This window comes from Eulemur rufifrons, chromosome 8 (genome assembly GCF_041146395.1).
Source record: "Eulemur rufifrons isolate Redbay chromosome 8, OSU_ERuf_1, whole genome shotgun sequence".
Classification (NCBI taxonomy): domain Eukaryota; kingdom Metazoa; phylum Chordata; class Mammalia; order Primates; family Lemuridae; genus Eulemur; species Eulemur rufifrons.
Genome location: NC_090990.1, coordinates 100,522,932 through 100,546,780, shown reverse-complemented (window position 1 = coordinate 100,546,780; position 23,849 = coordinate 100,522,932). Strand labels below are relative to the sequence as shown.

General features: G+C 52.8%; 3 protein-coding genes across 9 annotated transcripts; 2 read left to right on the top strand and 1 right to left on the bottom strand.

Annotated features, from left to right (window-relative positions):
* Positions 1-3,529: 3,529 nt before the first annotated feature.
* EFNA1 (ephrin A1) lies at positions 3,530-9,862 on the top strand. 3 transcript variants are annotated; one of them, XM_069480490.1, is made up of 5 exons: positions 3,530-3,771; positions 6,951-7,246; positions 8,448-8,513; positions 8,676-8,726; positions 8,901-9,862. In XM_069480490.1, the coding sequence occupies exons 1-5, from the start codon at positions 3,680-3,682 to the stop codon at positions 9,011-9,013; spliced, it is 618 nt and encodes a 205-aa protein (XP_069336591.1). In that variant the 5' UTR covers positions 3,530-3,679; the 3' UTR covers positions 9,014-9,862. The 3 variants fall into 3 exon arrangements, with proteins under 3 accessions (XP_069336591.1, XP_069336592.1, XP_069336590.1); XM_069480491.1 differs by lacking the exon at positions 8,448-8,513; XM_069480489.1 differs by having other exon boundaries at positions 8,448-8,726; positions 8,901-9,811.
* A 972-nt stretch (positions 9,863-10,834) lies between these two features.
* SLC50A1 (solute carrier family 50 member 1) lies at positions 10,835-13,220 on the top strand. Of its 5 annotated transcripts, XM_069478649.1 has the most exons (6): positions 10,835-10,976; positions 11,268-11,345; positions 11,485-11,608; positions 12,212-12,373; positions 12,632-12,751; positions 12,833-13,220. In XM_069478649.1, the coding sequence occupies exons 1-6, from the start codon at positions 10,897-10,899 to the stop codon at positions 12,932-12,934; spliced, it is 666 nt and encodes a 221-aa protein (XP_069334750.1). In that variant the 5' UTR covers positions 10,835-10,896; the 3' UTR covers positions 12,935-13,220. The 5 variants fall into 5 exon arrangements, with proteins under 5 accessions (XP_069334750.1, XP_069334753.1, XP_069334751.1 ...); XM_069478652.1 differs by lacking the exon at positions 12,212-12,373; XM_069478650.1 differs by lacking the exon at positions 12,632-12,751.
* Positions 13,105-14,153, bottom strand: DPM3 (dolichyl-phosphate mannosyltransferase subunit 3, regulatory). The gene is made up of 2 exons (XM_069478654.1): positions 14,116-14,153; positions 13,105-13,991 (listed from the first exon to the last, which is right to left on the bottom strand). The coding sequence occupies exon 2, from the start codon at positions 13,984-13,986 to the stop codon at positions 13,708-13,710; it is 279 nt and encodes a 92-aa protein (XP_069334755.1). The 5' UTR covers positions 13,987-13,991; positions 14,116-14,153; the 3' UTR covers positions 13,105-13,707.
* Positions 14,154-23,849: the final 9,696 nt, after the last annotated feature.

Genomic DNA, 23,849 nt, shown 5'->3' with positions numbered 1-23,849 from the left:
AACACTCACTCAATGAAACATTACACTGCCATTAAAAGTATTGTTTACGAAGAGTTTATTACATGGAAAATATCTTCTGTGTAAAGGGGAGAAAAGAAGTACACAATTGAGATGAGTCACATTTATCACACTGTCTAAAAGCAAGCAAACATTCTCACGAGCAATAGGCTGGCAAGGAAGGGACACAAATGTTAGCAGTAGCTGGTGGTTCTTTTCTCCCCTTTATCCTCCTGTTCTCTATTTTCTAATTTTTGAAAAATGTACACACATTACCAATAAAGTGGGAAACATACACTTTGTTTTTCAAAATGACCTTGACGGAGTGGGGCAGCGCTGCTCCAGGCTCAGGTTCCGCCCCTCCCCCTGCTGCCTCGCCCCATAGCCCAGAGATGCCCTCTGGGGCTGAGCCAGGTAAGACTCTGCGGCTCTGGTCGTCCCCACCCCAAACCACAGGGCACCCAGCAAGGGAGTAGCAATCAAGTAGCCATGCCTGTTTTAGACTGGAAATGCTGCCTCCAGGCAACAGTGCCCCCACAGGTGGGCAGGGCCTCCCCCAGGGCACTCAGAGGGTTAACCGTGCCTCTCAGGAATTTCCAGAAAGGACTCACCGCGGAAATTTCCCAGACAGGCAGGCAGACAGACAGACAGACAGACAGAGACCTCAGACAGCTCTCGACGCTAAGCACAGATGTTCGCCTGGGGTGGTGGTGCTGACAGCCAGCACAGGCACACAACTTTGGGGTGAGAAGTAGCCCAAAGCAAGAATCGAGACCGGACCCGCCTGGGCAGGCTGGGGGCTGGGATGGGGAGGAGACGGGGAGGGGGACCCAGACTTGGTCTGCAGATCCAGTCTCCCAGCTCGGAAGTCCCTTCTGTCGTCTCTGTCTGGATCGCACAGTACCTGCAACTCTCCTCTCGGTCCACCAGGCGTCGCAGCGGCTCCAGGAGGGGTGAGGGCAGTGCGAATGTGAGTGGTGGGGCTGCAGGCTGAGCTATCTTTGACACTTAGCAAGTTTGCTGTGCTGATAGCTTGTCTATTTCCCCTACTGGTCTGGGGGACTCCCCAGGGGTGGGGATTTTATCTTAGACGCACAAATATATGGATAGAGGAGTGATGGAATCAAGGCCTCAAGTGAGAATGTTGAAGAAGTCTAGCTCTGAACCAGGGAAAGAGGGCTCTGCGTCCCGTTTGCCCCCAGAATTTCCCCCACCCTTGTCCACCCCGCTTGCTTCAGCCCCAGACACAGGCAGGGCGGGAGCGGACGTGGCTCCGCCAGGCTGGGCTCAGCGAGCCCGAACCTGCCCGCCCGAGCAGCGCAGCGTGGGACCCCACACGTTCCCGCTTAGTCCTGGCGGTCAGAGAAACGAGGGAATCCGGCCCAAAGCTGTCTCCTCCAGGGAGCAATCCGGGGCCACCCTCTACAGAGCTAACACCACCCCTCCCCTAACCCCTCTGCTGGTTTCTTTTTTGAGCAGTATGCCCAGAGGAAGTGAAGTACCTTCACTGAACAGTAAGTTCACTCACTCAACAAAGATTTATTGACCATCTACTATATGGGCTAGGTGCTGTGCCAAGCGCTGGCAATAGGACAGTGAACAAGGCAAAAAGTCCTGCCCTCATGGAGCTTCAGCTCTGTGGAACTCTCGAGCTGGGATGGCGTACTCTCGCCAGGGGCACGTGGGAGGCAGACACCTAGGTGTCCTCCTAGGTGAGCAAAAAGCGCGTGAGGTGCCGCCCTAGGGCAGATCCGCGTGTAGACTTCGGCCCCTGCGGGAGGGGCGGGCCGCACCTCGGATAAACGTGGGGCCAGGCACGTCGCCTGGGGCAGGTGCGCGGGGGGGGGGGGGGGGGCGAGGTACGGACTGGGGTGGCCACGCGCAAAGTCGGGCCTTGACCTGGCCTCTGGGTTATGGGGCCTGGCACTTAGTTGGCTCTTAGTAAATATTTATTGTAAGCCTCCTGCGGTCTGAGCTCCCTAGGGGTTAGGGGGAAGCTGGCAGGGCCCTCCCCGGCTCCAGGCTCCTCCCCTGGCGGGGTCAGCGCCGGACTTGCCGCGGCGTCCGGGCCCCGCGTAATTACAGGGGCTGTCGCCAAGCCTGGCACTAAAAGAGGAGGATGAAACAGCCTGGGAACTGGGGAATCTGAGCCTGAGCCGTCCAGGGGCCCGGGGTTGGTGGCTTCCCGCGACTCGCAGACACAAGGAAGGGCCAGCCTGGGGTGCACACACACTCACAATACCTACCCAGGACGCGCACACAACCACACAAACAAACCACCAAACACACGCAGACACATAGCAGTCGGCTCTCCCGCTCCAGGCACACTCTGGAGCCTAATCAAACACCTGCCGGCCCTCTCCACCCCAGGAACTGACACCCGCCCGCCAACCCCGCTCCAGACGGCCGCCGATCCGGCTGGGAGAAGCGCCCCGAGAGGCGAATTCCAGCGAGTTTGTTTACTTGGCGCGGGGAAGGGGGCCCCCAGCTGGGTACTGGGGCCTGACTGACTGAGAGACCCGAGCCGCACAGTGGGGGGGGGACGCCGCACGAACACCCCGCACCCCCACCCCACCCCACCCCCACTGCACGCCTGTACGTTTCCCCTCCTCTTCACACGCTGTTCACAAACATTAGCATACGTATGTCAAAGAGTTTCACACGCTTCCACACAGGCGGCTGTGATATTACAAACGCTTTCACACTTGCGCGCCATCACACGTATTTACACACGCCAGATGTACATGTGTGGTTACAGTTTGTCGCCCTTCATGCCTACATTCTCACAGTCCATAGTCAAGAGCCCGTTCGCACAGTACACACGTGTGTTGTCACACACACACAGGTCATTAGTGCCCTTTGGCGCATCTAGAAACAAGAACGGATCCCTAATGGGCCCAAAGGCCCTCCTGTCTCTCGTGCGCGCAGGCACTGGACAGAGGTGCCCTTAGCCCCAGCCGCACACGTTACACACTCGATCACACACAGCGTCGCACTTTATTCCCGGCATCTAGGCGATGACACAATCTCCTGAACAAAGACAACATTGACAAACCCAACAAAAACAACAGCCGCGCGCGTGTGTGTGGTGTGTGGGGAGGGGCAGTCGGGCGCAGAGTCCGGGAAGGGGGTGGGGGACGTGGAGAGTGTGGGAACGCGGGCGGCGGGGAATGCGTGTGCGAGGCTCGGGAGAGGTGCGGGACAGAACAACCGCGCACGCTGCGAGATCCGCGCCCGGCGCGGCAAAGCCGGGTCCCGCGCCCGCGCGTTCGCAGACTCGCACGTGCTAGATGGTTCCCTTCTCCCGCACGCGACTGCGCCCAGGGACACAAACCCACCACCCAGACGGGCCCACAGAGCTTCACGCAGACCGCAAGTGAGCAGCTTTGAGCAGATTTGTGCGGGCAGAGGAGCGCGCTCCGCTCTCTCTCACCCCGGGCCTCCTCGCCTCCCCGGCCCGCCCCTCCTCCACCTCCCCAGCCCCCAAGCCCCGGGGCAGCCGCGCGCCGGGTGGGGCGGGGACGGGGCGGGGTGTCGGGCGGCGCCGGCCCAAAAGGCGGAGTCGCTGGGCGAAGGGGCCAGAGCTGTGAGCGCAGTGCTGACTGAGCCGTGGAGAAAGCCAGCGGGAACCCAGATCCCCAGGAGCCCCTCGTCCCCGCCCGGCCTGGCCAGGCCCCACGCTATGGAGTTCCTCTGGGCCCCTCTCTTGGGTCTCTGCTGCAGTCTGGCCGCTGCTGATCGCCACACCGTCTTCTGGAACAGTTCAAATCCCAAGTAAGCCCCAAGTCTCCCGCTGACAGCCTGGGCAGCCGGCTGGCACTGCTCCCCCCCAGGATAACTGTCCCCACCAGCCTCTGACCTGAGCCGAGGGGAGGTGACCAGAGGTGGGAGGAAGTCTGCAGATTTTCCTCCCCTCACTTCTGCCCCGTATGTGGGGACACCCCACTCTAGGGCAGGAACCGGCTCGTGTCTACTTGCGCAGACACTATTTCTGCTTTTCCCTTCCTTCTCCCTGGCACCACTATTACTCTGAAGTGAAGGACCCAGTTCCTGCCCCAAGCGTAGACCATCCTCCCTAGCCGCCAGGGTTCTTGTTCTAGTACCATGGAAGTTTCTGTGTCCTTCCTCGTGTATCCCTTGGGCAAACTGCTCATACTGACAGATACCTGATATGACATCAAGAATGAGCAGAGTGCTCAAGGTAACCCGGAAGGACCCCTTGGGAAGGACTTGGGGTTCAGGTGTTAAACATTCACTCTGTACTTAAGGCAACCCTGGAAAACCCTCCACAAGGGGTCTTTTGGGGTGACGTGAGGCACATGCTGTGCATTGGTAGGTTGAGGGAAACACCTGTTTTATGGGGTTCAAGGAGTAAAACTGAAGAGATTGATGGAGGGAAGTCATGGGAAAGCTTCAGAAGGAATGGAAGGGGTTAAAAGGTTACAGAGGGCTCTGGGCAGGAAGGAGTTAACTTTTCCAGGGCAGGTTTAGGGCTGTGAGGCAAATGGTACTGGGAGGAAGACTCTGTCGGACCCTTTGTTCTTGCCCTTGAGTTTTCTGAAGTTATGGGAAGAATATTTGCCGGGAAAACAGGGAGAGGGTTAGGGTGGAGCAGGGACAGGAGGGCTGGGTCACAAAAAACATTTCTCAAAGCTTAGCCACCTTCAGCCCCAAGGAGCCTGTCCCCCAGTCCCCTCGAGAAATATCGTGCCAGCCTCCTCTGACCCCGTGGCATTGCCTAGTGGGGGGTCTGCTGTCTGTGGCACGTTGGGGTGGGGCAGGGGACAGTCAGCTGCCAACCCCAGAGGGCAATGCCCTCCTGCCCGTGGGGCTCCAGGGCAGCCCAGACAGCCCTCCCTGCCCCACTCCTTGCTGCCTGTTCTTTGCCTCCTTGACCCAATCAATCTTGTCCCAGTAGTGGGAGAGAGCAAAGTCCCTGTTTATGCCCATGCCAGGTGTTGACTGAAGGAGGAGGAGGGGACAGGAAGCCATGAGTAGGGAGGGGGGGACCCTGGCCTTTTCCGTTCCCAAGCTCCCAGGTTTCCTCTCTTTCAGGAAGGAGCCTCTTCCTTGCCCCCCTCCCCGCCTTCCCTGACGCCGCTGCCCCCCTTTCCCAGATGGAGAGCAAGAGTCAATCGAGGGCTAAGTGGATCAGATTGTACCCCCAGAAGAGGGGGGTGACGGGTGCCCCCAGTAAGCACAGCTTCTGTCCTGTCCTTCTGGCCACACACACCCTACTGTACCCAGGACTAAAGAGAAGCCAGTCAGCGTGGAGTCCATAAGCAGCCAAGCCGGGCCCAGCTTGGGGGCAAATATGAGGTGGCATTGAGCTGGGCGGGTGTGAGTCTGGGAGCATAGGTGACTCAGGACAGTGGGCACTGACCCTGGGATCTCCAGGCCCCAGGCGGGGGCAGTGTGGTGAGAAGGGCGGTGCCACTGTTGGGCACTGGCCTCCTTGTGCTATAGGCTGTCATTGTCCTGTCCATTCAGACCTGCTAGCTCCCCTTGCCTAGAGGACAGTGCTGGGGCAAGTGGGCATTGTGCCATCCTGGGGTCCTGGGGGCAGTCCACACTTGACAAGGTAAATTTTCACAGGTTCTCTTGAGTGCCGGGGCGGGTAGCAGAGGTGGATGAGGAATGAGTCAGTGCCCGTCACGGGAATGGGGGAAAGACGCCAGGCCCAGAGCTGAAATACCTGTTCTGAAATGGCTTCTATGTTTATCTCTCCAGAGTGGAATTTTAAAAGCCTCTTCTGCTCCTCTCTCTCTTTCCCTCGGGGTGGGGGAGGGGCCCTGCAAGCCTAGCTTGAGCGCTGGGTTGTCGTGCTGCTGCAAAGCCGGCCGCTGGGGGGTCATGCTGACTGGGCAGTGGTGCCCACCTCAGAGTCCTGGTGGCCTAACTCCTCCCCCTGCCCCTGCCCCCACCCATGCCCAGGGCTTTGGTTTGAAGCAAGTTGGCAGCTCACTCTGCTGAGTCTCTAGCTGGCAGTGCTTGGGGGAATTCAGAGAAGCTGACCAGCTGGAGGTGGGGGGAGGCACTTTCCCACTCCTGGGACCCCACCCAGACTGGAGCCAGGTGTCTGGAGCTGGTGGGGAGGGGCCGGTGGGCAGTCAGGCTGGAGCCTGTGGGGCCTGGGGAAAATGGACTGGGGGAGGGGGCTGGCTGCCCCTTGGGAGGAGGGGAGGGGAGAGGCAGCCTCAATCTGAGAACTCCACATTTCATCTGGGGGGAGGTGCAAGTGTTGCTTTTGGAGATAAAGGGACAGGGAGGTTTTGGGGTGCACTGAGAGAAGGGGACAAGGAGACCAGGGCTTAAATCTGAGTAGCCAGAAAGGAAGATTTGAGGGGACTGAATGGATTGATGAGAATGATTTAACTTAAAGGACTACGGCCATTATCTGTGGGCCTGGGTATAGGGGGGTCTGGGGAAAAGCAAAGCTGGCAAATGTGAAGTATACTCAGTGGGTCAGGGGAAAAATGAGAGGAGTGAGAGAAGTAAAGACATAGATGTGTCAGGGGCCCAGGAATCCTGATTACAGGATGGCCCAGCAGGGTCTCAGATTGAGGTCTAATCACATTTAAAAGCAACCGGTAGAATAGATTTGGGGAAATATTTATGGATAGAAGAGAATGATGAGTGAGCTAGAGATACAGGCAGGAGCCCATCCTTGGGTAATTATCAGGGGGGTTGGAAAGTGCTGGTGCTCGGGTGTCTGAAAGACACTGAGTGGATGCTATTTGAAATACTAATAGGAGACAGTTGGGGGAGTGTTTGGAGATGGTGGAGAGATGTGTAAGAGATCAAGATCAGTACACATTGGGAGTTGAGATTTTGGAAAAATCTTCAGGGAGTCTAGTGTGAAATGTGAGGGGTCGTGTGAACATGTGGAGGCTCGAGGCTCTGGCCTGGCTTCTGAATGTCCACCTGCTTCCTCCTCGTCCTCGGGCGCCCAGGTTCTGGAAAGAGGACTACACGGTACACGTGAGGCTGAATGACTACCTGGACATCATCTGTCCGCATTATGAGGATGACTCTGTGGCAGAGGCTGCCATGGAGCGGTACACACTGTACCTGGTGGAGCGTGAGGAGTACCAGCTGTGCCAGCCCCAATCCAAGGACCAGGTCCGCTGGCAGTGCAACCAGCCCAATGCCAAACATGGCCCAGAGAAGCTGTCTGAGAAGTTTCAGCGCTTCACACCTTTCACCCTAGGCAAGGAGTTCAAAGAAGGGCACAGCTACTACTACATCTGTGAGTACCTGGGAGGCATGCACACAGGCGCCTATCCTGGGGGGTGCAGTGGCATGGTGCCTATGCTTGGGTACATGCTTAATGGGAAGTCAAGCAGCAAGGGCCCCTTCCAATCCTGAATTCTGTTTCCATTCATTCACATCACAAATGTGCAGTGAGCTTCTACTGTGTGGCAGGCACTCTGCTTGGCACTATGCATACAGATAAATAAAACACTACAGAGCCCCTGTCCTCAGGGAAGCTGGGAAGAAATACGGATAGGTTAACAAACCATTAGAACAGTGTGATATGGCAAACATGAGCACAGGGGCCTTGGGAAAATGACCTGGGTACCTGCAAGGCTAGGGGACTCAGAGAAGGCTTGGTGGGGAAGATGACCCCGAGCTTAGGAAAAGCAGAGGAGTTGGCCATGCGTGCAGGTACATGGACAAAGGGAGGACGACATCCTCAGGGAACTTCCTGTGTTTCAGCCTGGCTGGAGTGAGAGGGACACAGAAAGTGGGGCAAGGTGAGCTTGGAGAGGTGGACAGCACAGATCATGGGGACCTAAAAAGTGCTAAGGAGTTTGAAGTTTACCCTAAGGGCAGTGGTGAGCCACTGGTGGATTTTAAAAGTTATAGGATCAGACCAGGGGTTGAATAAAAAAAAGAAAAAAATATCAGGCCAGGTACGGTGGCTCACACCTGTAATCTCAACACTTTGGGAGGCCGAGGCAAGAGGATCATTTGAGCCCAGGAGTTCAACACCAGCCTAGGTGACATAGCGAGTCCCCATCTCTACCAAAAAAAAATTAAATTAAATTAAAAAAAGATCAACTTTGTATAGAATGGATCTAGGACTCACTGTGTCATTGGGGCCTAGGCAGGAGTAATATAAAATGGGCCAGGTAACGGGAACATATTGTGAAGACCTCACCCAACTTCAGGCTTGGAGGAGTGAAGGATGGAATGGGGGGAGGGGACAGTGTCTGTGTTCTTTTTGCCACCAGTGCCGAAGCTGAGGGTTATTCCAAAGAATGAAAGGTTGGGCTGAACATTGGGCAGGAAGTCGGCAAAAACTAAGGAGAGTAAGAATCAAGATTAGAGGGAAGAGAGGAATTAAAATTAGTAGGGAACCAAGAAAGCAGGGCCAGAGGCACTTGGGCTTATATTTTATTCCAACAAAGGTTCTTTCCTTAACCCCCTGTGGGCTTATCTTGCAGCCAAACCCATCCACCACCAAGAAGACCAGTGTTTGAGGTTGAAGGTGACTGTCAATGGCAAAATCAGTGAGTGTCAGGGCCCTGTGGGCCTCCCTCCTGCATCTCTATGCTGGGCCTGGTCTAGTGATCTGGGATGGTATGGAAGTCCCACAGCCCAGCCCACTCAGCACTTGCACCCCTCTGCCTCCCTGGTACAATGCCTGACCTACTGTTACTCTTGTCTTTCAGCTCACAGTCCTCAGCCCCACGCCAATTCACAGGAGAAGAGACTTGCAGCAGGTGGGTAGCTGCAGCAAATTGGGTCTGGGGCACAAGAAGGGGTCTGCTTGAGGAGGTTATGTACAGGAGGTGGCTCTTTTTCCAGGCAGGGGCTGGGGAAACCCTGTTGTGCGAAGGGCCAGTGCAAATAGTGGGGCCACTCACAATGGGGGCCTTTGCCCTCTCACCTTGCAGATGACCCGGAGGTGCAGGTTCTACATAGCATCGGTTACAGTGCCGCCCCCCGCCTCTTCCCATTTGCCTGGGCTGTGCTGCTCCTGCCACTTCTGTTGCTGCAAACCCCATGAAGGTGTACACCACACCTGGCCTTAAGGATTGGAACTGGGCTAAGGGGACAGGAGCAGGCACCACACACGTGTCCTGGGGCCACTCCCAAAGCCCCAGCCCTGGGAACCACTCCCACCACATGCACAAGCTGTCACCCAGCAGCCTCAAAACGGGTCAGTATTAAGGGTTTGAACCCAAAGGAGGTCAACCAGCCTGGCAGTGCCATCTCCACCTCCATCTCAAAGGGATGGAGAAAAAAGTGGGGACAGTCTTTTCCCCACAATTCCTGCCTTTAAGACAAAGAAACAAGCTGTGCAGACATGGTCCCTTAAAAAAGGCACAGTGGGAGCCAAACTGGAAGAGGCCTGGGGCCACATGGATGGACAGAGCTTGGCAAAGATGCCCCTCCAAGAGCGAGCCAGGATGTTCAGATGAACTGAGTGAAGGAAAAGCAAGAAACAGTTTCCTGCTCGGAGCCAGGTACAGGAGAGGTAGCATGCTTGGGCTGACCCAGCATCTCCTGGCAAGACTTCCGTCTGTGGAGCTGCTGTAGAGAGGTTTGTACCCAGGCACTGCATTCTCCCCCATCCTGGGGCAGTGCTCCCCAGAGCTATGCCAGCAGGGGGGCTGTGCCAACCTGTTCTTAGAGTGTAGCTGTAAGGGCAGTGCCCATGTGTACAGTCTGCCTAGAGTGTAGCCTAAAGGGCAGGGCCCGTATGTACAGTGTCTGTATATAAACTTGCTGTGTGTCTGTGCTGATTTCTACAACTGGAGTTTTTTTTTATACAATGTTCTTTGTCTCAAAATAAAGTGTTCGGTTTTTTTTGGATGTGCTTTTCTGCTACTCCATATTAATTTATGACCATTGAGTCCCTATTATGTGCTAGGCTCTGTGCTATGCCCATAGCAAGTGGGTTTGAATTTCTTTCTCTCTCCAAAGAATACATGCCCCTCACCAGGCCCAAAGGGTGGGCTGTTTCTTCCCCTGAGGGTAGTCCGGGACAGGAGTGCTCCTACAGCAGTCTCTCGGGATCTAAGCTGCACTCCACTCTAGGAGATCTTCCTGTCCAATCTCTACCCACTCTCCCACCCCCTCAGAGCTGGGCTTTGGCATACCATCCAGGTACTTACGCTGCTTGGGTGAGTCAGGGAAGCTGGGAACGCCAGCTGAGGCACGCGGTCCCGCCCCACAGCCCCATCAGCAGAGACGTGTGGGAGGTTGGGAGGGAAACTTCCCAGCAGCAAGTGGGTTGGACTAAGGGGTCAGTGAGAGGCTTTAGTGGGTTGGCCAAGTCGTGTAAAGTTGGCCCTATGGCTCAAGAGGAAGGGCATCTGAGAAAGACTTGGTGATTTCTGGCAATCCCTGTTATTTAGGGAAGGGGATTCAGCAAACTCCGGGAAAAAAATCTCCCAAACCCTGTGCAACTAAGGTTCTTATATGGCGCTCTGGATGGAAGGCGTGTTGAAGTCCAGTTGAGTCTAGCTTTTGTTTTGAGGTCTACCGCGTAGGTGCACCGGCCTGAGGAACACAAGCGTTGAGGCTGGGGGCTAAATGATCCAAGGGTAGGCGGAGTGTGAGGAGCGGCGGGTGCCGGGGTCAAAATCGGCCGAGCCCTAGGACGGGGACCGACCAGGATCTGGAGGGCAAGGTCTGAACCGGTACCACTGGGATCGGCGGCGCGACGACCCGAACCGCCACAGCCCCGACCGGCGCGCGGCGGGGCGGGGCCCGAGTTCCGGTTCGGCGTTCGAGGGGAGGGCCGGGTTTCGCTTCAGTTTCCGGAGGGCCGGCCCGAGCGCGCGGGGGCGGAGCCGCGTGCGCGCGGGGCGGGGCTCCGGCGTCCCGGGTCCGGGCCAGACGGCTGGCGCGGGACGCTGGGCGCGGGATCCGACTCTGGGCGTGATGGAGACGGGTGGTGTGTTCGACTCGCTCCTATCCGGAGTTTGCGTGGTCTTCACCCTCGGCATGTTCTCCACCGGCCTGTGAGAGCGCGGCCGGGCTGGGCTGGGGCAGGACCGGGAAGTCAGGAAAAGAGAAAGGGGTTTAGAGACGTGGCCACAACACCGGGCTGCGTCCGGAACCTGGGTCAAAGTGGAATCGCGTCGAGGGGACCGGTGTACAAGGTCGAGGCTGATCATTCAGCCTGAGGCAGAAGGCAGGGGAGCTGGGGGAGGGTCTGCGGTTGTCTGGGGAGGATGACAGGCATCGGGAATCTCCCCCAGCACCCTGGTTCTCCCTGCCCACCTTTCATCCCTCTCGGGGCCCCATTACAGCACGGACCTCAGGCATATGCGAATGACCCGGAGCGTGGACAGCGTCCAGTTCCTGCCCTTTCTCACCACGGAAGTCAAGTGAGAGGGGCGACAGCTGCGGTGGGAAAGGCTGTCTGAGGGAGGTGGGGGGAGGGGTAGGAGAAGTGTGAAAGAGACCCCTTGGGTCCCCCTCCCACACTGAACCCCGCGGGCCATGTCCCTCCCCTCCACCCTGCAGCAACCTGGGCTGGCTGAGTTATGGGGCCTTGAAGGGAGATGGGACCCTCATCGTCGTCAACGCAGTGGGTGCTGTGCTTCAGACCCTGTATATCTCTGTGTATCTGCACTACTGCCCTCGAAAGGTAGAGCCCCTCCCTTGGACCCACTTCTCTGCTGCATGCCCTGCCTTGGGCAAACACTACTTCTTGGAAGACTATAACAGGCTGGCACTGACACCCTTTCCTGGAAGGCCCCTCCAGCCTTGCAGTTCTTCCTCCATGAAGGCAGCCTTCTGAGACACACGCTGCCACCCTTCAGGCAAGGCTGGTAGCTCTACCTAGCCTGAGATGCTCGTGCTGCCCTGAATTTCTGCCCAACAAGCTGAGGAGAAAGGGCTTTGTCTTTGGTATCTCTTTCAGAGCCAGGGCCAGTGGGTGAGAATGAGATGATTAGCCCTGCCTCCCCACTCAATCATACAAGCACTTATTAAGCTCCTACTGTTTGTTTGTGCCAAGCTCACAGAAAAAAAGATAGCTCTCCCTCCCCTGGAGGCCTCCAGTGTTCTGGGTGTATAAGACTTCCCATCACTGGTTAGAAAGGGGCTGTGACAAGTGCAATACTGGAGGCTTAAACAAAGGTTAGCTTCCCCATCTGAAGCATGGGAGAGGGCAGGATGAATTAATTCTAGCAGGGAAGTCAGAGTGCTCCTGGCACATCTGGAAGTAAGGCTGCTCTCTCCCCTGCAGCGTGCTGTGCTGCTACAGACTGCAACCCTGCTAGGGGTCCTTCTCCTGGGTTATGGCTACTTTGGGCTCCTGGTGCCCGACCCTGAGGCCCGGCTTCAGCAGCTGGGCCTCTTCTGCAGTGTCTTCACCATCAGCATGTACCTCTCACCACTGGCTGACCTGGTGAGTGGGGGTGTCCAGGGAGGTAGGGGAGATAAGGGCCAGGCTGTCATAGCCAAAGACAAGCTTATACTCTAGAGGAAGGGGAGACCCAAATCCTGGAAGGAGACAAGGCAGTAGAAGTGCGTGAGTGGGAGGCATGAAAGAAGGGTTGAGTGACAGATCAGGGAGGGTGTTTGACCTTTTTCCTGAGGAAGTTTTAGGCAAGTGAGAACTTTACTATGTGACTGGGCCAGGAGTGTCTTTCATTCTTTCCCACAGGCCAAGGTCATTCAGACTAAATCAACACAATGTCTCTCCTTCTCACTCACCATTGCTACCCTTCTTACCTCTGCCTCCTGGTCCCTCTATGGGTTTCGACTCAGAGATCCCTACATCATGGTAAGCAGAATAGGGATAGGGTCACAGGTATGCAAGGTGGAAAACTGGTTTCTCTCCTCATAGCAGTCCTTGTGATTTCAGGTGCCCAACCTTCCAGGAATCCTCACCAGCTTTATCCGCCTCTGGCTTTTCTGGAAGTACCCCCAGGAACAAGACAGGAACTACCGGCTCCTGCAAACCTGAGGCAGCTCACCTGACCACTGGACACCTTAATACCAATTTGATACCAAAGAGAGCTCCTTGTTTCAGCTGGTCCTGCTGACCGACTCCCCAGGTGCAGTGGGTTGTGGGAATAAAAGACAACTTTGAGAATAGAGGGACCAAAGAAAGCAGCTTTACTTAGATGATCTGTGGGACCTAGGAGATTAAATCACTTTTATTTTTCAGAGAGATTATTTTTTTTTAATTTTGGAGGTTGGGGTGATAGCTTTAGAATATGCCTTAAAATAAAGTGTTCCCCACCCCTGCCCATCGTGGTTCACTCTCTATTCATGATTCTCAACCTGCCTGGTTTGGTCAAGGGCAGATCCAGTTATTCTCAAGCTGGTAGAGTTGGCTCAGAAAAGGCGTCAGAAACAACCAAGAGGTGGGAAAGACCCAGGAAGGTCTTAAAAAGAACAGAGCTTGGATGTTATGAAGAATGGAAGTCAGGCTTCAAGTACTTCTTACAGGGTTAAAAGGACCAGGAAAGTGAAATGGTATTTCCATCCTGAGAGATCTTGAGAAGGGGTCTTTGCCTCCTTTGGAGGAAAACATGGAGAAGACCAATAAGATGCAAAAATAAAGGCAGAGATGGCCTCAGGAAGATGGTTCTTCCACCTCTCTTCTCGACCGCTGGTGCACAGAATCCCCAATTCCTACTCTCCTTACTCAAACTAAAGAAAGTTAGAAAATAAACTTGCTCTTTAATGGAGAATAGGAAGGAGGGTTGTCCGGGCAGGAATGGGGTTAGGGTGTCAGAAGCGCAGTCCTTTGCGGGCTAAGTCGGCTCGGGCCTCCTGGATCTGGTTCTGCAGCTCGCGTGCGGCGTCCTCGCAGTCATGAAAAGTGGCCACGCGATAGCCTACAGTGCCCAGGGCATAGCAGCCAGCGGACACCAGCAAGTAGGCGGGCAGTGGCCACAGGACCTCCTGGCAGGACGAGGGCAGTTCCAGGCCCAGGGCTCCCATGGTCAGTGCCGCCCAGGTGGAGCCCAGGATCGCCAGTCCCCAAAGCCACTGCGCTAATTTCGTCATGGCCACTGCAGAAAGAGAAAGCAAAGCTCAGAGTCCCTTCCACCTCGCTACCCGCTCTACATTTGAGACCCATTCCGCGTTGCCCTAGTCCTCCTCGCCCGCTCCCTACAGCCCTCAACATACACTTACCTCTTTGCCCCGCGACTCCCCTTCCCAGCGCGGCCCGACGTCAGCGTCCGGAAGTCCTGCCTGGCTCCCGCTCCGCCTCCGCGCGGCCTTCTGGGAGTTGTAGTTCACATGGCGGCCGCCGTCCTGATCTGGGTGGTGGTCAGCCCCCTGTGCTCCGCAAACTGCCGCCTGGGTGTGGAGGGCCCTCGGCTCTGCTTCCCCACCTCGGGCCCCAGCTCCAAGCTGGCGTGGGGCTTGTAGAAAGCCTGAGGAGACACCCTTAAACGTTGCAACAAGGTGGGAATGTCATATCGTTCCCCTTCAACTCTTCTCCAGCGCAGAAATTCTATCCATTCATTGTCAGTCACTCATTGACTCTTTGGAACATCTTTCTTTCTTCTTTTCTTTCTTTCTTTCCTTTTCTTTCTTTCTTCTCTCTTTCTCTCTCTCTCTCTCTCCCCCTCCCTCCCTTCCTTCCTTCCCTTCTTTCCTTTCTTTCTCTTTCCTTTCCTTTTCTTCTTTCTCCCTGCCTGCCTTCCTTCCTTCCTTTCTTTCTTTCTTTTCTTTCTTGCCTTCCTTTCTTGACGGGGTCTTGCTATATTATTGCCCAGGCTGGACTGAACATGTTTTGATACCTTGATAGACTGGAGAGATACAGAGATGCCAAGAGACCCGATGCCTTTTGGGGTGAAGGGGACAAACAGAAGTCAAGGAAGCAGTTGCATTGACAACTTAACCATGAATCCTTGAGATTAATGTTAGAACAGAGGTAGTTGTATTTTTCAAAAGAAACGCAGAGGTGCAAACAATATACCTTGGAGCTACAGGAAGAGGGGCTCCAGGATGATGTCCTTTTAAAAATGTGGCAGATCAGAGGAATTACCTGATGCATTTAAAGCATTAAGAGAAGGTATATAATTCTTTCAAAAAGTTTTGGGGATGAATTCATGATTAATATATATAATAGAAAACCAAGTGAAAGAAAAGATTAGGCAATTATCAACTTAAAATAAAACAGTTATAAAAGAAAGGAAAGAAAATTAATAAAATCCTGTCTGATAAAGACCACATCTGTCGTTGGACAGAGTTAGCTTTATTAACTTGCTGGGAGAGAGAGGACACCCCAGAGAAACTGTGGGGCAACTCATAACAAAAGAAGAAACAGGGTCATTACAGAATATGGGAAAAGGTTGACTTTAGGTAAAATATATATATTTTTTAAATTTCTTTATTTTTATGTTGAGATGATGTCTTGCTATATTGCCTAGGCTGGACTCAAACTCCTGGGCTCAAGCTCTCTTCCTGCCTCAGCCTCCCAGATAGCTGGGGCTAAGTAGCCACTCCTGGGTAGGTAAAATGTAAATGAAGCAGTGTTTTGGGTAAACGTGACTATAACAAAGGGATCAACGAGAAGTCTGGGCTGAGAAGTGGACTGAGGGTCCACTTGCAAACTACAGAGTTAAGATAAATGTAGGATGTTCAGGCTGCACTGAACATTTTTTGATTGCCACAATAGACTTCGGAGATACAGAGATGCTAAGAGACTCAACCCCTCTTGGGGTGGAGGCAGAAAGCAGGAATCAGGGAAGCAGCTGCAGTCAACCATTGTCTGAAACTTTGCACCTGGCTTGAAAATCAGAGCTACTTCTCTGTGTTAAAGTAATCCACATGACTCAGACCTCCAGGCAAGGTGGGATGTTCCCTTCTCACTGACTGATTTCAGATAGCAAAGTTTGTGACTGTCTATGGTTTTAGAAAACTAAGTTTCTCAGCCCTATGTCCTTGATGTTAACAAAAGCAGTTTTTACAGATTCACAGTCTTAGTACAAACACAAATGGCTCAACTGTGAAGAATATTTTCACAGCCATAATGTAAACAACTAAGTATTGATTTAACCATTAATATTAATAAATACTGGGATATAGTTAAATAGAGGGGAAGGGAGCATATTAGGAGAGTTGGTATTAGAGAGAATAAAATCCTCAACTTCTATAGTAGGGAGTCAATTAATTATATCTAAAATAGAAAAAAAAGAAATAATAATATGAGCATGTTATTTAGAAATACAGAGGCAAGTACCAGAAGCAGCAGCCTAGCAACTGGAGAGTGTTTGCATGGAGGAGTACATATGTAGGGGTAGAAGAGTATCAGGAGACGGTTATTTTTCATTAAAAGCTCTGTAGAACTAGTTGGATTTTAAAACTATACAAATTCCTTTGTTAAAATAAAAATTAAGGCAAATGGAAACATTTTTAAAAGCCTGCTATATGAGCTTCAAAGCCCTAACACTAGCTGGATCCCCCCATCCCCATCCCACCAAATCCTACTGGTTGCTCACTGGTCACAATGACTTTCAAATATTGGCACACTTCAGGGGCTGGACATCAGCTTTGCAGATCCATGAATTCTGTTTTACTCACACACAGCAGACTTGGCCCTGAAAGACTGCCACTCCCCAGAATATTTTTTTGAGGGGGGAGGATAATGAGGAGGGGTTTTCCCCAGCACACATAAAGATAGATGATAAATTATAAATTTATGATAATCAACAGCAGAAGAGTAAACATTCTTTAAAGAGCTATTATGTGTCCTACCCTGTGTGACATAGTCATGTTTAATTTTCACAACACGCTGCAGTAGGTACTTTTATATCCCCATGTCTGAATGAAGAAATCAAGACACAGAGAGGGTAAAAGGTAAGTAACTTGCCCGAGGTTATGCAGAAAGTAAGTAGCAGGGCTGTGCCATAAGACTCCAAACTATGTTCTTAGCAATTTCCTTCTACTGTGTGGCTGGTACAGGAATGGGTAGGTAGGGTCAGCATAACAGCTGACATTCATTGATTGATTACTACGTGTCAGGCACTGGGGTGAGTGCCTTTTGGGCATTATCTCAGTCAATCTTCACCGTAACCATATGAAATACATACTACTATCTCCATTTCACAAGAGAGGAAACTGAGGCATAACCTAGACAATCTTTTTCTAGAGCCTGCACACTTCATCACAATATAGCACCTCCTTCCCTAGATCAATGGAACAGAATAAAAAGTGCATGGGTCAAGCATGTGTACCAATTTAGCATATGATAGAGGTGGCACCTCAAATGAGTGAGGAATGATGGATTGTTAGAAAAGCACTTGCAACTAGCTTAACATTTGAAAAAATTAAGTTAGACTTCAACCTCACACCTTATATTATTATACCAATTTGCAGATTCACAGTCTTAGTACAGAGCATTAAAAAAAAAATTAATGTAGAAAGTGAAACCCTAAATATGCTGTAAGAAAATGTGGTGCAAATTTCTCTAATGCTCAGCTCAAGCATCATGTCCTCTAGGCAGCCTTCCTGGGCCTTGATCCTGTCTTGCAGGGTTGGCCACCATCTCCCTCCTCTGTGCTCCCACTGACTCTCTTTTGCAGAAGGCACTAACCATGTTGAGCTGCAGGGTTTTGTTTCCCTGCTTGTCCTGACCAGGGCCATTGTTAACTCCGGGATCAAGCACAGTGTGAGAAATCCAGCAGGGTTTCTATAAATGTAAGATAAATGAGGGACAGTTTAGCATCAGATGGTCTCCCGAAAAACTAACCCAGCTTTCCTGGTCCCAGGAAATATAACTACTGCAAAGACTCCAGCCTGCCAGACACAGGGTATTTGGCCTGGGATAGCACTAGACAAAAGACAGCAGATTCTCGTGGTCCAACTTCTTTCTCTTCAGTCTTTTTGCAGATCGTCACTCTTTTGCTGCCGCAGTAGGATGAAGTACATGTGATTACAGCAGGGCATGAGAGGCAGTGCAGCTTGGGAGCTAAAAATTTGGGCTTTTAGAGCCCAGTTGTCCTGGGGTTGGCTCCTGGCTTCGGCTTCTTCCTTTATTTAGCTGTGTGACCTTGGGCAAGTAATTTAACCTCTCTGAGCCTCGGTTTTCTCAGCTGTACAATGGAACCAATAATTGATCCTCCTCCAGAGTGTTGCTCTCAAAATTAAAGGAGATAATCTAGGTAGGGTGCTTAAAACAATGTATGACATTTGGGAGGTATACGATCCGTGGTAGTTACTCTTGTTGTCATGAATAGCTGTCATTAGTTACATCTCAGAGCTGAGGACACTCCTTAGTCCCTGCGGTTCCCCCCACCCCACCATCATTGACCATCTCCTGAGGTAGGTTACTTCTGCAGATGGCTAAGCTCATGTTTCTTAGGGTTTTCTCCTTTTGCTAGCTTTGGCTTCAGAGGGAGACAAATTCCAAATCTGAGAACTCCTTAATCTAGTGTACTGAAGGTGGAGCAATATGCAAAATTAAATAGAACATAGAGAAGCAGGGGATTGACTATCTGGGAGGAAGGCCTCATAGAGGCCCAGAAGCCTAAGTTGATACTGGAAAGATGAGTAAGAGTTGTTCAGTGGGGAGGAGGGGGGATCCAAGGCCAAGGGAGCAGCCTAAACAAAGGCATGGAGGCATGAAAGTTCATGGTGAGTAATCCTTCCTGGCTGTCTCTGGGACAAAGAATGCTTCATGGGGGAGTGGTAGAGATGAGGCTGGAAAAGCTGGCCAGGGTCAGGTGATTAAAGACCCCTTAAAAGTATTTGTGTTGGGGGGGTTGGTCCCTCAGATCAGTGGTTCCCATGTGCACCATGTGCACTCCCATGTGCACCTGTACATGTCACATCAGGTAGCAGGGGTTTCTGGGTGCCCACAGGTGCCAAGGTGATTACTGGGTCCTTGGAGAGGGTTCCAGGTAGTCAGGTTGTGTTGACTTCACCCCTGCCCTCAGGGCACCCACAGTTCCATAGGGGCATCAGGACAGACACACATGTAATCAACAAAAACACATACTACAAAATTATAGACAGGCTTCAAAAGGAAATGGCGGGTCAGGAATTGTGCTGCTAATTGGAGAAGGGGCTGCGGTGAGTCAGGGTTTCCTAAGGAAGGTATCCCAGGGAAGACCAAGAGGGACCCAGGAACAATCCTGGGCAACTGAGAGGAACATCTGGCTCATTCTGGAGATTCAGCAATTCGGAGTCGATGCAGGGTAGAAGCTGAGTTTCAATAAAGAGCTCAAAGTGTAACAGTGGTGTGCTGCTAATGAGGTTCTTGGTTCTTCTTTTTTTAATAAAGACTTATTGAACACCTGCTATATGCTAAGCAACATTCCAGGGAACAAAACAACAAATTCCCTGCCTTCGATGAAGCTTTTATTCTAGTGGAGGGAGACAGACAAGACACAAATAAATACTTAATATATCAAGTAGTGAGAAGTATTATGAAGAAAAGCATAGAAGATAAGGGGCTGCAGAGCGATGGGGTACACTATGTATGTCATATAGCAGGTCAGAAAGGCCTCTCTGAGAAGGAGACATTTGTATGGAGACCTGAACGATGTGGAGGAGGGAGAAATGTAGGTATCTGCTGAGAGAGCGTTCCAGGCATGGGAACAGCAAGTGTAAAGGCCGAGAGGCAGAAGCATACCTGGCACAGGGGACACACAGAGGCCAGGGGTGGGATGGACTGAATGAGTGTGGAGAAGAGAGCAAGGAAATGAGGTCAGAGGGGTGGCAGGGACCAGATGGTGTGGCGTAACCATGCATCGTAGCTACATTGGTTAAGCAATATGGCGGATGTGAATTTGAACTCCAGCTCTGCCTTCATTAATCAATGCGAATAATCTTGAACAGATTACTTTAGCCTTTCTTTCATTTTACCCCATTTTACTAAAACAGGGTGTATTAGGGTTCTCCAGAGGAACAGAACCAATAGTGTGCGCGTTCCTCTACATGTAGGATCCTAGCACTGCCCCCTGAGGAACTCTCTCCCTTCTATCTCTCTTTATTATATATACAGTAATTTTGTGTTAAAAAATGTTAGTTTGTCAACTACTAATATGAACATGCCTATTTTTCTTCATTTTTAAGTGTATGTGGAGCCTCAACAGATAGAAGGGACCTTGGCCTCTCTACATCTTTTAGAGAATCTGTCTCCAAGGGAGAGTTGCTGAGTGAGACCTGTGGGCCCAGGAGCTCCCCACCCTGCCCCACGGCCACCACAGAGGCTGCAGTGGGAACAGCTGGTTTTTCAAACACAGGGGAATGCTCTAAACTCCAATTCCGATCAGTGGTCAGGCCTACAAGGGTTCACACCTGACCCTTTGCTGCAAGTGATCGGGGTGCCTAACTCCAGGGCCAACTGGGAACTTCTCTGCCTCTGCAGGAACTCAACGGAATAGCATCTACAGTGCAACCTCTGTGTGGCCAGCTGGCTCTCAGCCCTAGGAGGGGTGGGGGTGGGATTTGGGAACATGATCCTGGTGTTACCCCCTGAGGAACTTCCAGTGTGCTGGGCGGAAGGTGAAGAAATGTACCTAAAGTGGAGCAATTAAGTGCCCCCAACTGTGCCTGTACTAGGGTGCCAACCACTGTTTGCTTAGGAGGCAGAAGTTAGTGACCCTAAGTCAAGGAGTGTGCGCAAGGCAGGCCAGCCCAGGAGGGCCCCAAGGGCAGGGCCTCCCGGCTTCCCATTCTTTCGTGGTTCCCACAGCGCCCAGGCCCCGCTCTGCTCACAATAAGCTTCAGTGCTTGCTTTTGATGGAACCTTTCCCCTTTGTATCTGTCTCTGTGTCTCTCAGCATCTCTGTCTCTATGGGTCTCTGGCTCTCTCTTGTTTCCCAACATCCTTCCCGAGCCCCTGGGGAGCAAAGCTGGGGGGGCCAGGCAGTGGGAACGGGACAGCGTCCTGTTCTCACCAAGGACAATAAGGGCCGGAAAGGGCTGGAGCCAAGGCCTGGCGCGGACTCCCCCTCCCTGCCTGCCCCGGGTGCCCCCAGCCCCCGCCCTGACCCACTGGCATGCCCTAAATGCCATTTGTCCCTCATGCTAGTGCCAGTCCGAGGGGAGTCCAGCTTCTGCCTGGGTTAGGGAGCCTGCTTGCCCTTGGTCTCACCTTCTCACTGCCCTCTCCTCCAGTGGCATCACCTTCTGCCTTAAACAGCGTCCACACTCTTGTCCACAGCCCCCTCCCCCTGTATTATTTACTCCTGTTTCCGGACCTGGCCGCGGGTGCCGGCGGGTGTCAGGGCCACGTGTGAGGGAGCAGGAGGAAACATCTGGCTTCCCTCTGTCCTCCAGGAGTGGAGACGCCCCTCTCTCCCCCAGGCCTATAGCCTCTGTGGTGGAGCAGAGCCCCAGGGGTCTAAGAGTCAAGAGGTTAGCACCTTTGCCCTTCTCACCCACAGGTCTCTGGGAGCCATGCAGTCCTCATGCCCCCTTACTTAATGATGGTGATTAGGTGGCTGTGATACCCCTGCCAGGGTTAATTGGCAGGTCAGGTGCAGGCAGCCTGCAACTAAGCACTCAGAGATAGGCTGGGTGGAGAGCAGAGGTTGGCGCCAACCTGCCTTGTAAATGCACCCATTCCCTGAGGAAGGGGTCATTATTCCCGGCCCACCTGCTGCCCCTGGTGCCGATGCAGTGGGTGGCAGCAAGTGCCCAGATATCTTGGCACTGCCCTGGCACCTGCTGTCCAGCTTCTCCCCAGCCTCCCCTAGCCAAAGAGGTGATATTCGCTGCCTGGCCCCACCCAAGCCAGCTCTCCCTGTGGAAGGCATGGTGCGCTCAGCTAGCCAGATCCCCAGGCTGTGTCTGGGGTCACCTCCACTGGGACCTGGCCCTCTGCCCACTGCTCCCACTCCAGGTTAGGAGAAAGCCAAGGTTTGACAGTGAGACCTAGAACCAACCCAGCCTGCCTGTAGGTCTGGGGCCCATTTTGGAGAACCTCCTCTTCCCCTCCCAGAGGGGCCCACATATCACAACACCCCTCACCACCGCCCCCACCCCCCCCCCATCCATCACTAGGTGAATTGGAGCCTAGAACTGCCATTCTCTCTGGGAGCCTCTGGTCTCCATTGAACTCTCTGTCTTAACTCCCAGCCTAGAGGGAGAAGACAAGGCTTGATTCAGGCTTCAGTCCTCCCAACTGGACCAGTCTTTCGGGTCCTCCAAGAAGGTTGGCTTCCACACACAGACCCAGCTACAACCCTCCCCAGCGCTCAGGGCTGGCTTGCAAGGGAGGGTGTTGCTCTATCTCCAGGAGAAAAACGTGAGCTCATAGCGCCCTCTGTAGGCATCCTGGACAAACTGCCTAGCCCTCCCTCAGGCAGGTTATAGAAAGGCAAGGGTCTGGGGTTCTGGCCAAAGACGGAGTGCGGTGGGGTGGCCTCTAATCCTTGACGAGAACTCCTCTGACTCACTTCCTCAGCTCCATTAGGCCTTATTCCCTAACTTAGGCACCTCCTACGTGCAGGATTTTGTTCTGGAAGGGCAGGTTTTCATTCAAACAACCCACCAGTCTTTACTGTCCCTTATCAGGCACTGTGGAAAACACAAAGCTGGGCCGGGTATGGTGTTTCAGGTCTGTAATCCCAGTGCTTTGGGAGACCAAGGCAGGAGGATCACTTGAGGCCAGGAGTTTGAAAACAGCTTGGGTAACATAGTGAGACGTCGTCTCTACAAAACATTTAAAAAATAACCAAGCATGGTGGCGTGTGACTGTTAGTCCCAGCTACTAGGGACACTGAGGTGGGAGGATCCCCTAAGCCCAGGAGTTTGAGGCTGCAGTGAGCTATGACCACACCACTGCACTCCAGCCTAGGTGACAGAATGAGACCCTGTCTCAAAAAAAGAAAAAGAAAGAAAATACAAAGCTGACCAAGAAGCAGTGTACACTGTAAAGCCCACACCATCCAGTAGGAGGGGGCCTAGGTGCCCCCAAAGGACAGGCACTCTGCAGAGTTGCTCCTCATGACAGAGCACACATAGGACACGACCTGAGCAGCTACCTGCCTCATTTCCATCAAGGCTGGCTGAGAAGATGGTGTCCCTGCTCCTTTTTATAACATTTCATATACTTTGCTAAAACTTAGGTAGTTCCTAGTGTCTTGGCTATGAGATAGGGAGAAAAATGAAGGTACCAGAACTGAGAGGTTAGGGGCAGTGACCAACCTGGGGAGGCATTCTAAACACAGGCCTATGTTTGTGCTGGAGCAGAACAGATGAGGCCAGAAGGGCAACATCGCTAGGAAGTTCCCACTTGCAGCAGAAGGGGCAGAGGGCTCACGTGCCCAGGGTGGGGAGCTGGGGTAGCAAAGCCCCTGTAAGGAACGCCATGGAACAGTGTAGGGGTGAGGGGCCTTCCCTGCCCTCACTCTTCTGTTCTAAGATCCCGTCCAGTTCTGACAGGCAGGCCTTCCTGCATTGCAGACTTTACCCCTTTCCCCAAAGATCAAGACTGCAAATCATTCATGTACTTTTCTTCCATGATTAGACTCTCACATAAGTATATACCACTCCTGGCACTGATGGTACTCAATAAATATTTGGTAAAAATGAACCCAGTGCAGTGGTGCGTGCCTGTAGTCCCAGCTATTACAGAGGCTGAGGCAGGAGGATCGCTTGAGCCCAGGAGTTTGAGGCTGCAGTGAGCTATGATCAGACCACCTGTGCTCCAGCCTGGGCAACAGAGCAAGACTGTTTCCATAAAATAAAAAAATTTTTTTTTAATTTGGTAAAAATGAATCTTGGGGCCAGGTGCAGTGACTCATGCCTATAATCCTAGCACTCTGGGAGGCCAACGTGGGAGGATCTCTTGAGCTCAGAAGTTCAAAACCAACCTGAGCAAGAGTGAGCTCCCATCTCCACTAAAAAAGAAAAAGAAAAAATTAGCCAGTTTGATGGTGCACACCTGTAGTCCCAGCTACTCG

Bases quoted from the DNA above. Each gene is read 5' to 3' on its own strand.
- EFNA1 (XM_069480489.1), top strand. From the start codon at position 3,680: ATGGAGTTCCTCTGGGCCCCTCTCTTGGGTCTCTGCTGCAGTCTGGCC. The intron at 3,772-6,950 runs GTAAGCCCCAAG...TCGGGCGCCCAG, and splicing joins TGGAACAGTTCAAATCCCAA to GTTCTGGAAAGAGGACTACA. The intron at 7,247-8,447 runs GTGAGTACCTGG...CTTATCTTGCAG, and splicing joins GCACAGCTACTACTACATCT to CCAAACCCATCCACCACCAA.
- SLC50A1 (XM_069478649.1), top strand. From the start codon at position 10,897: ATGGAGACGGGTGGTGTGTTCGACTCGCTCCTATCCGGAGTTTGCGTG. The intron at 11,609-12,211 runs GTAGAGCCCCTC...TCTCCCCTGCAG, and splicing joins TGCACTACTGCCCTCGAAAG to CGTGCTGTGCTGCTACAGAC. The intron at 12,374-12,631 runs GTGAGTGGGGGT...TCTTTCCCACAG, and splicing joins TCTCACCACTGGCTGACCTG to GCCAAGGTCATTCAGACTAA.
- DPM3 (XM_069478654.1), bottom strand. From the start codon at position 13,986: ATGACGAAATTAGCGCAGTGGCTTTGGGGACTGGCGATCCTGGGCTCC.